This window comes from Sinohyriopsis cumingii, unplaced genomic scaffold (assembly GCF_028554795.1).
Source record: "Sinohyriopsis cumingii isolate HCF-2022 unplaced genomic scaffold, ASM2855479v2 utg001851l, whole genome shotgun sequence".
In the NCBI taxonomy this organism is placed as follows: domain Eukaryota; kingdom Metazoa; phylum Mollusca; class Bivalvia; order Unionida; family Unionidae; genus Sinohyriopsis; species Sinohyriopsis cumingii.
In genome coordinates this window covers 252,044-265,460 of record NW_028316071.1, presented here as the reverse complement: position 1 = coordinate 265,460, position 13,417 = coordinate 252,044, and the positions used below count along the sequence as shown (strand labels likewise).

Below are 13,417 nucleotides of genomic sequence, written 5' to 3'. Positions count from 1 at the left end.
GTGATCCATAAAAAGCTGCAAGACTACTTTCGATTCACAATATTCTATCTAATACTGTATTCAACTGTGAGACACAAAAGGCAATAAATCAAAGAAAAATTGTGAAGACAAAGTAACTAGTAAATATGCGCATCTTAAAGTGATGGCCTTAACATTTACAAAGTTTCATGGTGACAACTGTGAGACAAGTTGTGTTCACAAAATTCTGTCATACATTAAATAATTCACAAGCAAAAAAAAGACAATAACTCTAATAAAAATTGCAGGAGAATAAATATTCCTCAATTTGCTTGTCTTCAGATGATGATCTTCATGTTTTCCAAGTTTTGTCATTGTGATCCAATGAAATATGTGAGACTAGTTGTGTTCAGAATATTCTGTCAAAATATGTTAAAATGTTTTATGAAGATAATGTAACTGTGATACAATGGAACTTCCCAAAGTGTAAAAGTTTCTCTTTGCCTTCCCTTGACCTTTAATTGTTCTGTTGAAAAAAACAACTTATTCTGTGACAAATGCCCATTAACTTCTAATCTGTTATTTTATATTGTTACTTATTACATGATAAAGTTTTTAATTTTGCCTTTTTAACAATTTATCCAATTATTTATTTTATTTTTGTTTTCTTCAGTTTCTTGCATTTCTAAATTTTCATTTTTCCATTTTTAATTGTTGACAATTTCAAGTGAAAATTTCACAGAGAAACAATTTTGCCCAGTTATTACTTGTGAGAACAACAGATGGGTGGTTAGACCAAAACCTTAAAAATACTGACACTAAAGAATTGTACAAATTGAGGACACATTCACACCATTAGTTTAATATGTGAACAAATGTCATAGAGATATCTTTAATGGCTCTGGACTTTGCCTCTAGCAACAATAGTCAATAATAGATGGATGCACAGAAACATTAAACATATTTCAACTGAAGACTTATGATTAGCTCAAGATGCTGGACCACTAGTTTCACATCTGGCAAAGTTTCAAGAAATATCTTAGAATGTTTTGGGAGGTTTGTGCCAGAAATAAGTGTATAAATGATGGAACAGAAAAAGGGAAAAAAATGTTAAGAATATTTAAACTGAAGAATTGTGAATACAAAAAGAACATCTACAGAACTAGTCTGATATATGTACCAAATTTCCAAGAGATATCTTTAATGGTTTTGGAGTTTTGCCACAGAAATCAAAATATGATAATGAACTGATATAAATGACAAAAGGTACATTTTTACCATATTTATATATGTTTATAAATTTCACAGAAATACCTTGAATGATTTTGGAGTTTTATCAAAAAACAACAGTGTAAATGATGGAGAGATAAATGAAAAAGCCAATGGATTAAAACATAAATATTGAAACTGAAATTGTTAACAGCAAACAGCACATCAAAACCACTAGTCTATTAAATGCATTGAATTTCACTGAATTATATTAAATGGTTTTGGAGTCTTCCTGCAGAATCTATGAATAAGGACAGGGAAACAAATGGACAAAAAATTGACAAGATTGAAACAAACGAATTGTGAAAAGGAAATGGCACATTTGAATCACCAGTGAACCATGTTCCATGGAGTTATCTGGAACATCTTTGCAGTTATGTTCTAGTAATGAAAATATGACAGACAGATATGCCAGCATCATTGGGCATACAAACTGTAACATTTGATAATTACCTCCATAACTCGGTAGAACTTTTTCTCAGTGCCAACACTGCTATCACTGCTGCTGCTACGGATGCTGGCCTGAGCCTCGAATGACTGGCGTTCGTTGAAGTTGATTTCAAACAAGCTCAGGAAACCCTTTTTAAAGTTAACCGACCAATAGGGATCATCCTTTTCTGTCTTAATGTCACTCACATGACCACGAATGTAACTGAAAAAAGACATGAACAGCCGAACAATCATATTTTCTTTTGATAGATCTTTTAGTTAAAGTGCACAGTCTCTATGGAATGTTTCCAGAATAAGAATAAGAACAAAAACAATAATAATGATAATGACTTTATTTAAAGAGTGTCACACAATTAGTTGCATGGAACTAATCCTTCTTGTAACCCTCTGCATTATTTACAAGTACATAGTTGCACATAGAAAAATAGAAAAAAAAGCACTGTTCATAAACTACCTGTATATATGACAACAACAAACAAAATTTGATAAGAATGTGTTTTGACAAGGTACTATGTGTATATACAGTGCAAAAATAGCGAGACAACAAAGTGGAAGATTTAATAATTTTTACTTTAAGTATTTGTCCAATGAAACAAGTTCCAGTTTTAATCCATTCAAGTAGATTATAATTAAATGCATTTATATATGTACTTCCTTTCATTTTCTTTGGAATTATGCACAAAAATTTGTATCCTTGAGTGTTGAAAAAGTTTCTAAAAGAGTTCTATTTTTTGGCTGAAAGTTCTGTATTTATTATGTGTAAACATATTAAGTGTATCAGAATATTTTGACTGACAACAATGAATTTCATTCATTCTAAACAAATCTCAACGCTGCATGGCTGAAACTTTAAGCCCAATACTATCTTAATTAAGACCAATTCTGTGGAACAAGCTTCCACTACATAAAAATCTGCTGAAAATATTAGAGCATTTAAAAACAGATATCATGAGCACGTATGTTGTTTCTCAAAGGTAATGGAATTTAGTATTTTAATACTAAACATGTTAAAATAAACAGTAATTATTGCTATCTTCATATAACGTGCATTGTTACACTCTACTTAAGAGGGTCTCAAGGGAGAATAATCCTAAGATTAATGAGTCACGCTCTATAAATAAAGCATTATTATTATTATTATTAAAATGGCAGAACAAACATATGAAGCTAGAACCATCGAGTTATTATAATTTAAAGGATCAATTTCATAATATTCTCAGTATTTGTAAAATGTGTGTGTGTGTGCAATGGATCTAATATGTTGACAATTATACATTAGAGTGTTTATGTTGCTAGAAATTGTGAGTGAGACAGAAATACAATGGATTGAGTTTGTGAGCCCATGTATTTTTGGGCAAGAATAGTTTTGAGTGATATGTCCCAGATATGTAGTCTTGAAAATTGTTAAAAATTGTTTGCCAAGGTTGCATCAGCTAACAGAAAACGTTATTGACAGGGTATGGCAGTTTGAAGATAGTGTAGTTGTGGGAAATTTAAGTACAACCAAACAGCTTTTATTGATAATATTGTCAGTACCAGTATGAGCTTTTATATCCACGGGTTTAACAAAAGCAATTTATTACATACTTAAACTCAACAGGCTTGGAAAGCTCTACAACAAAGGTGTCCACATCAGGCTCTGTTATTTCCTCAAACAGATTGTCAGGAAGCATCTGCGAAGTGGGGTCATACTCCTCAAACACCGGGCCATTCCTCTTGTACAAATGGATGTTGGTCATCTGGGGAAGCAGAGAAAATGTATCAGGATTTAATTTCAGAAATATTTTTTAGACTGTAATATTCAGATGCAACTGCGCACTGCATAGATGCAAATCTGCCATCACATAATGTGCTATCTGGATCCCTGCAGTTTGTATGGACTAATTATAAGGATAAACAACATAGACCCTGATCTGCTAACTCAATTATGTGATGACAGATAATGGTCTGTGTTGTTTGCAGTTGGTATCCTTAAAAATTGCATGAAAATGTCAAAAAAACCAATCTTAATTTTGATACAATATTTAATAAAGTATAGAAAAGCATTATAAGATGGTTCATTTTTCTATTTTATTTGAAACCCAAACAATCGAAATAGATAAAGCTTTATGGGACTCAACCATTCATTTTCTGAAGGATGTGGCCTAGCATATCTTTTAAGTCAGGATTGTCCATTTTTACCTCAAGATATATTTTTTTTCAACTAATCTAATGGATGTAATACACTATTTATTTTCTATAAATCACAGCAAGTATTTTGTGCAAGTCATCAGAGGGCAAGAAATTAAAAACAAAATTCTAAAACTTAATGGTCAGTCCCTAAAGGCTTTACTCAAGCAATGAAAGTGCAGTATAAAATGTAATCTGACTGATAATCAGTTTCTTTTCTGAGAAAAACCATACAAGTAAATCTAGTACTATCAGTTATCAATTATAATTGTTTAAAAAATTCTAGACCTACTAATTTACCTGTGTTTAATCTGCATGTAACTGAGAACAGCATACACCTGACAGGTCTGCCATTGAAAAATTGACTAGCTGATCAGTGTCTGTAGTATTTATTGGAAAATGCATTAAAAACCAAGAGCATGGACCTTGATTTGCTGAGGCATTATGCAATGACAGATCTGGGTGTATGTATGGTTATTGTGATTTGGTGCTCATTATATTTAAATAAATGAGCTATCCTAGTACAACATTTTAAACAAAAAGATGAATACACTTCTCACCTTCATGGTGACCTGGCTGAGAGACAACTTATACTGCAATACGGCATTACATTTGATCTTCAATCCAGAGTAAATTCTAGAGCCATGGGGTAGTCCAGTGAGAACCTGTCCTTCATATTCATATATGTACTCCTTTCCAACCTGATAGGCTACAAAATGGAGACAGGGAAAAATAACTTGGAAGTATATATGATGCAGTGTGTGTGTGTGTGTGTGTGTGTGTGTGTGTGTGTGTACAATGATGACAGTACTTAAAGTGCAATGTAAGTTAAGGTAGCAAAAAAGGCATTAAAAGAACAAAGAGTGCACAATCCTTAAAAGAGAAAGTCTGGTTTGACTGCACTATTTAAAAAAATATCAAAGGACTTCCCAGCTGGAACATCATCAAGGGATGCAACTCGGGTCAAAAAGCTTGCCTCCATTAGTTGCCTCTGGAAGCCAAAATAATATAACTTTTCTCTAACACAAATTGAATGAATAAAATATATAAAATAAAATCAAACTCAGATATATGCATTCAGATGTCAATGTATGCACTTACAAATAAATTAAAACTTCATTAACTCAAATATCACTCAAACTACCATAATCATTTAGATGAGTGGAAATGTCCCAGCATAAAACTATTCAGTTGCAATAACTAACACACTAACACAGGGTCTCAAATACATGGATCATGGAGTTATTTCCAGCCAGCAACAACATTCATAATTTGCAAAATAATTATAATGAATAATGCCAATTTTTTCTTCACAGCCAGCCAGTTTTGATCAAAATTTGATTGTTACATCAGTTACGTCTTGTTAACATCACCTGGGAATCTTTTATATGAGCCTCTTTCACTGTATGAAAATGTTTCAGTGATGCCAATTTACCTCATGTGGTCCTCATGCACATTTGAGCATGAGACCCCGTCTCTAACACAACATTTGGGCTCAGAGAGTTTTGAACTTTCAAAGTTTCATTGTCTATATGTACAAGGTCAATAAGTTGAAAAGCAACAACTTCTTGGACATTGATTGTCATTGTGTAAAGGCCAATCAGTTGAAAAGCAACAATTTCTTGAATATTGATACTCACTGTAAGTATTACAGGGCCAATCAGTTGAAAAGCACTAACTTATTGGACACTGATTGACTTTAAAAATATATATGTAACTGTAATATTTCATGATCATAACTGACATCATTTTTTAAATGCAATCAGATTGATAACTCTTCTTGGCTGATAATGTTACAGGTTTATTAATTAAAAACATGTTAATATCATTTATTGTCAACAGTATTTTCCCCCAAATTATGACTTAATCATGATTGCATATTTTCGATTAAAAATAGTGCATTACAGTACTATAAAATGTCGATAAATAAACAATGGGACATTATTCACAAAATAAGTCAATTTGTGAAAAGTGATAAAACAAAACATTTTTACTTACAATTCACAGAACTGGATTGACTCGCTGCAATTGAAGAGAAGTAATTATGAACATTTTAAATAATGTTCATAGTATAACTTTGATGATATGATAACAGACGAACAATTGTATATTCAGACCTTATTATTTAGCTAAATGTTTCATTTTTGTAACATAAAAGAATGCATGCTAAAATCTAGCAAGAAACACCTGTCAAACAAGACAAGAATGCATTTAAACGCCCCAAGTGACAGCAGATCTGGGTCTGTGCTGTTTGCAGTTGAACTCAAATTTTAAGTGAGTACTTTTGGTACCAATTTCTCTCATGATTTTTTATTTCAAACATTACAATAAAATCAAGCAAATTATTTATGTTTTCAAAACAGAACATTGTTGAGAAAGAAAACATACTTTTATGACTTTCATCTATTGGGACTGACATTTTTTTTTACTGGACATATTACTGGTTTCCAAAAAGAGGCACTGATGGAAATTAAAAATAATAAATAAATTAAAAAGTTATTGCCTATTTTTTTTTCTTCAAATTACCTTGGACATTTTGGAAGGAAAAATAGCCATGCAGAGCTAACAATTTTCTTCAAGATGCACAACAAACTAACCTCCATGATTCAGTTATCAATATAAAGAAAATTATAGTTCTTTAAGCATCTCCATGGTTATACACACTTCTTATTATGTAACAAGGAGTACTAGTGGAGAAAATCATGGAAATAAATTATCTTTAAATTTCAAACCCTGACAAAAAAGTGAAACTCAGGAATGGAAGCTATAGTTTCTTAATGAAAATGACATGATGACATGACCATATAATAAGTAGCAATATCAAGAATGTCAGTATAGTCATCAAGGCAGCCATTTTTGCAGGTTAGAAAAGCATCATTTTAATATAGGACAACTAAATACTGCATACAGAGTGTTTTTTTTGTTCTTGTTGGTTTTTCTTTTTAGTTTCAGTATGAACATACATTCAGCAGATATAGCATTTTCAAGGTTTTTCAAATTGGAGGGTCACACTGGTATCATTTCCATGTAGGATCAAAATGCAAAGTGTTTTGATGAAAACGTACCCATGTCAATTCAACCATCTTTATAAGATGGCCCCCATGGATCAACACCATGATTATTTAGGACCAAGAAGTCATGTCAGTATGACCATCTGTTCAGAAGCTATAACAAGATTTTCAAAATGGATACCATGGTAGCAATATTGGAGTTCTGTAGAATAACGTTTCATTTCTAGTCAACTACATAATATGAGCAATATTTTAGTGAAAATCACATGCTGCTATCAATATCAGGATAAGAAGTAATAATGCCATTTTTAAGTTGGCTAACATGGAGATGAAATTCAATGTCCAAGGAGTACATATTTTTATTTAGGACCAAGTAAACCTTGGCATGTGTGAAGTTCATAGCAATCCTGGCATTAGTTTATGAGGTGTGGCAATAACAAACTTGTGATAATGGACAGACAAATGACATAAGAGTGACAACAGGCTATCACATAAGCTCATCTGGAGCTCAAAATTTAAATTCTGCATGATAGGAACACAACGTTACAAAATAAAAACTCATAAAATAAAATTCATAAAGGCAATGAATAGTATTTTTTCAACTTGAAACAACAAAAATTTCAAATTCAGTAATTTTTTTAGTCTGTTCATTTGAGACATAAGGCCTTCATTACCCAAATCTTCTCAGAATTTTCCATTATAGTAACATTTTCATTAAAAATACAAGGTTCAGGTAGTAATGAACAAATTTGGCAATCAGATTTAAAAAGGTCAGATTTCACAAATATCAAGTCAGAAATATGTTTGAAAAAACAGTGGCCAAGGTGAACAAAAAATGTAGTCATATGAAATGTTCTGAATATACCTGTTGAAAATATAAACATGGTCTACAATCTGATTCAAACAGTTCATTTACATGTACCTTTCAAAACATCTTTCAATTTCTCTTTTAAAATGTTTCTTTAGCATTTAAATGTATGCATTCTAAGTACAAAGTTTGACATTTAAGATAAAAATTCAAACAAATCTAATGTTCACAACATGAAAGTAGTCAAATTTCACACTTAAAAAACTAAAACCCTGTTAAAAATTGTTTAAATTTGATCTTTTTTTAAAAAAGCGTAAAAAATTTTAAACAAGCAAATTAAGTCAAAAATTCTAAGTTTGAGCTGTATAAAATGGAGAAAAAATCACCCTACCTGCCAAGCCCACCACAAGGGCTCCTGTCAGAAGCAGTAGCATCATTGATACTGTGACACTTTGTGTAAGGATCAGAACAGGAACCCATCTCTTTATATCCACCAAAAACTGACCTAAGCAGTCTATTTAGGTCATGATTAGAGCTGACTCCACATCTATTGCATAGTCAACTGTCAAACAACAACAGAAAACTGAGGACTGTTGACAAAACATATGTAACATCATAAAGGTCAGTATTGACATAGGCTGTGCAGTTCCAGGGGAATGGTCTAACGATTGGGTTCAGATCTGGTGCAGTTCAAAACATCAGGAGCTTATTACTATCTACTGCAGTGAACATGTGCTGAAAGTTTATTTTAACAATTTTCTACCTCTATTTATTCCATTTTATTTTGTGATAAATTGTAGCAAACTGTTAATTCTGATTTTATATAAATTACCTTAAAATAATAGATAAACTTTAAAATAAAAGAGAAAGTTGTAACTGTCCTTATATTTCTTTATGCAATACAAGCATGTAATCCTGTAATCGCAACTGTAGACTAATCTGATGTGATTTCTTTGTAAAAATATTGATTCTGCCTGGTATTATCAAGCATTCTTTTGCAGAATCTAGGGATAACATTTTTCATTCTATTGGTGTATATTTGTAATTCTCTCTAATTAATTATATATACCTTGATTTCTATCATAGGAATCGGGAATGACTTTGTATAAAGTTAAATGAGAATTAATTACTAGGTTGTCATGTGAGTGTCTGCTACACATGAGTACAAACACCACTGACATTGTAACATCAGTTTTTGCTGATGTATGCTTAATCATGATGGTATATGGACTGGTGTGTGCAGGCAGATCTGGGTTTGAATCTCCATACAGTATGAATAAAAATTATCTAACCTGTGTGATAGTATTATTTGTATTTATTATTAATTCTGCCTTTATTATCAAGCACTCTTCTGAAGAATCTAGAAACAGCACTTTCTATTCTGTTTGGTGTGTCTCTGTAATTACATATATAAATAAATATGTATGTATGTATGTATATGTATCTATCTATATATATATATAGAGAGAGAGAGAGAGACACACACACACATACACACACACATACAAATGACAAAACAGTTTCAAAAAGCAGTTCATAGTTACCGATTTCTGGTACACATCTCATTTCGATTTGTAATGCACGAGTTTTTAACAGGATTCCACTGATATACCAGAGTGTGTCATACACAAGCCACATTACAAGAAACCTGGTGGAGAAAAATGTAAGTATATAACAGTGATCAAGCTGTAGTTGCAAAACTCCAACATACCACAAGGCAAGTTTGGCAGCAAAGAAATGTGAAGGTGTTGATGTTGTTGTTATAGGGTTTAACAACATGTTTTTTTAGGGGCCCCAAGTGGCCAAGTGGTCTAAAACGCTCTCTGTTACAGATCACTGCCATCTCACCTCTGTCTGCGTGGGTCTGAGTCTCGAATTCAGCCAATGTGGGTATGTGAGAAAGCTTGCCAGTAGCTTCTCATGGGTTGGTGGTTCTTTCTTGGGTTTTATCCAGGTTCTCCCTCCACCATTAATACTAATACTAAGCCTATCATGTGCTGAAAAATTGTGTTAAACCCTACAACAACAACAACAACAATAACACCATTTTCAGCACAAGATAGGCCATACATGGCTGTCAGTATAACTGGTGCAGGAAGAACCTGAGAAAACACTGGAAAGAACCATCTACCCACGGGAAGCTGTTGGCAAGCTTTCTCAAGCACCCGCACTGGTTGGACCCAAGTCTTGAGCCCAGGCAGGGAGAGGTGCATTGGCAGTAATCTGTAATGGAGAACAATTTAGACTTGGCCACTTAGGGCCCCCAAAAGTATTGAAAGTATAGCCTCCCTCAATTTGTTGAAAAGACATATATGCTCAGGTAGATGTATGGGCAAATGAATTTGTAGTGAAAAACATTTGTGTGGACTGTCTGCCAATTGCTGATAAAATGACAGCTTGAACTCAATAACTTATTTATTGTTTACTCTAAAACAGTTCAAGGTCATCTTTTCGATTCAAGGCTATTTCAGGGTTGTATTAGCCATATTCATGCCATTTAATGTATGTGCTTATTATTTTTGGACAGTGTGTCAATGACATTGATTCTTAATTTAAAATATAATACATTTTATTTAGTTCTAATGTTTTGTATTCTTTTAAATTCAAGATGTTTTTAGCAAAATTCACGGATTTTTCCAGCAAATTCAAGGACCTTTGATGGATAAATCAGTACATTTGGAGGGTCTTCTGAGATGGCAAAATGCCCAGGGAAGGATGAGAACTTTGCTGATGATGTCTGAATAATCACAGTCCAACTATTTATCAACTCTTTTAACACTCAAGGGTTTTTCAAGGCAACCCCTCAAGTTCAAGGATCTTTCAAGGTTGTACAAATCATGTTTATTCCATTTTATTTATGTATTCATTATTTATGAAAAATATGGAAAGAAAACATTCTTTAAAAAATCTTAACTCAAAAAATGTGACATATTATTCCTTTTTAATGTTTTGTTTTCTTTATGACAAAGTTGTAAGTTTTACAACAAAGTTGTAAGTTTTACAACAAATTCCTGTACTTTTTTTTGAATAAAACTTTTAAATTTGAAGGGTCTTTCAAAGGCAAGCCCTCAAATTCAAAGGATGCCTTAACTATGTTGCCCAATCTTGCAAGGTTTTTCTTAAAAAAAGGTCTTCAAGGTGTTAAAAATGTGAACAAAATTGAAAAAGTGCTGTAATAGCCACAAATTTTTTTGTTGATGTATGTTTAATCATGATGGTATATGGACTGGCGTGTGCAGGCAGATTGGAATTTGAATCTATATACAGTATGAATAAAAAATTCTTTAACCTGTATAATAGTATTATTTGTATTTATTATCAATTCTGCCTTTATTATCAAGCACTCTTCTGAAGAATCTAGGAACAGCACTTTCCATTCTGTTTGGTATATATATATATATATATATATATATATATATATATATATATATATATATATACAAAGAGAGAAAGACACACACACACACACATACAAATCACAAAACAGCTTCAAAAAGCAGTTCATATTTACCGATTTCTGGCACACATCTCATTTCGATTTGTAATGCACAAGTTTTTAACAAGATTCCATTGATCTACCAGAGTGTGTCATCCACAAGCCACATTACAAGAAACCTGTTTGATAGTATTATTTGTATTTATTATTAATTCTGCCTTTATCATCAAGCAATATATATATATATATATAGAGAGAGAGAGAGACACACACACACACACACACACATACAAATGACAAAACAGCTTCAAAAAGCAGTTCATATTTACCGATTTCTGGCGCACATCTCATTTCGATTTGTAATGCACGAGTTTTTAACAAGATTCCACTGATCTACCAGAGTGTGTCATACACAAGCCACATTACAAGAAACCTGGTGGAGAAAAATGTAAGTATATAACAGTGATCAAGCCGTACTTGCATAACTCCAACATACCACAATGCAAGTTTGGCAGCAAAAAGTGCAAAGGTGTTGATGTTGTTGTTGTAGGGTTTAACATCATTTTTCAGCACAAGATAGGCCATACATGGCTGTCAGTGTAACTGGTGCAGGAAGAACCTGAGAAAACACTGGAAAGAACCATCTACCCACGGGAAGCTGTTGGCAAGCTTTCTCAAGCACCCACATTGGCTGGACCCAAGTCTTGAACCCGGGCAGAGAGAGGCGTAATGGCAGTGATCCGTAATGGAGAACAATTTAGACTTGGCCACTCAGGGCCCCCAAAATTATTGAAAGTATAGCCTCTTCAATATGTTGAAAAGACATATATGCTCAGGTAGATATATGGACTAATGAATTTGTAATGAAAAACATTTGTGTGGACTAACTGTCTGGCAATTGCTGATAAAATGACAGCTTGAACTCAACAACTTATTTATTGTTTACTCTAAAACAGTTCAAGGTAATCTTTCCGATTCAAGGCTATTTCAAGGTTGTATTAACCATATTCATACCATTTAATCTATGTGTTTATTATTTTTGGACAGTGCGTCAATGACAATGATTCTTAATTTAAAAAATAATACATTTTAGGGGGCCCCGAGTGGCCAAGTGGTCTAAAGCACTCTCCGTTATGGATCACTGCCATCTCAACTCTGCCTGCGTGGGTTCAAGTCTCAGATTCGGCTAATGTGGGTATGTGAGAAAGCTTGCCAGTAGCCTCTCGTGGGTCAGTGGTTCTTTCCGGGGTTTTCCCGGGTTCTTCCTCTGCCATTAATACTGGCCGCCATGTATAGTCTATTGTGTGCTGAAAAATGGCGTCAAACCCTACAACAACAACAACAACAATAATACATTTTATTTCGTTCTAACGTTTGTATTCTTATAAATTCAAGAAGATTTTAGCAAAATTCAAGGATTTTTCCAGCAAATTCAAAGACTTTTCATGGATAAATCAGTACATTTGGAGGGTCTTCTGAGATATGGGGCAAAATGCCCAGGGAAGGATGAGAACTTTGCTGATGATGTTTGAATAATCACAGTCCAACTATTTATCAACACTCTTTTAAAACTCAAGGGCTTTTCAAGGCAACCCCTAAAGTTCAATGATCTTTCAAGGTTGTACAAATCATGTTTATTCCATTTTATTTATTTATTCATTATTTATGAAAAATATGGAAAGAAAACATTCTTTAAAAAATCTTAATTAAAAAAGTGATATATTTTATTCCTTTTTAATGTTTTGTTTTCTTTATGACAAATTAGTAAGTTCTGCAACAAATTCTCATACTTTTCTTTGATAAAACTAACTTTTTAATTTGAAGTGTCTTTCAAAGGCAAGCCCTCAAATTCAAGGTTGCCTTAACTATGTTGCCCAATCTTGCAAGGTTTTTGTTAAGAAAAGGTCTTCAAAGTGTTAAAAATGTGTACAAAATTGAAAAAGTGCTGTAATAGCCTCAAAATTTCATTCATCTATTTATGACCATAAGAGTGTTTAAATTTTTTTGGCTCAAAGTTTTACAGTTTTGGTGCTATTGTGCTAAAATGGATTCTGTACATACAAAATGTGCAGATGTACAGATAAATATCAGGAAAATATGGCATCATCTATTGGAGTGGGGCATGGAAAATATTATTTTGTACAGTGTCATTGAAATATAAACTGAAAAATAATGATTTCTTATGAATTAAAATTCAGTTTACATGTAAATGAATTTACAAGACCCTCCTAATCATAAATACTCAATGAATGAATACTATTTATACTTATATCTCTCTGATGTCACATGACTGTTGATGTAAACATAGCTGTTACT

The 13,417-nt window shown here is 32.7% G+C and overlaps 1 protein-coding gene across 1 annotated transcript in view; it reads right to left on the bottom strand.

Moving 5' to 3' along the window:
- LOC149771448 (uncharacterized) overlaps positions 1-8,153 on the bottom strand; it is a 52,776-nt gene extending 44,623 nt beyond the window's left edge. Inside the window, exons 1-5 of the mRNA XM_089948437.1 lie at positions 8,057-8,153; positions 5,845-5,868; positions 4,407-4,555; positions 3,265-3,416; positions 1,681-1,879 (exon numbers count right to left, since the gene is read on the bottom strand). Of these exons, the coding sequence (XP_089804563.1) occupies positions 1,681-1,879; positions 3,265-3,416; positions 4,407-4,555; positions 5,845-5,868; positions 8,057-8,102 (570 nt within the window). The 5' untranslated portion in view covers positions 8,103-8,153. The remainder of the gene's footprint in view (positions 1-1,680; positions 1,880-3,264; positions 3,417-4,406; positions 4,556-5,844; positions 5,869-8,056) is intronic.
- Between the last annotated feature and the right edge of the window lie 5,264 nt (positions 8,154-13,417).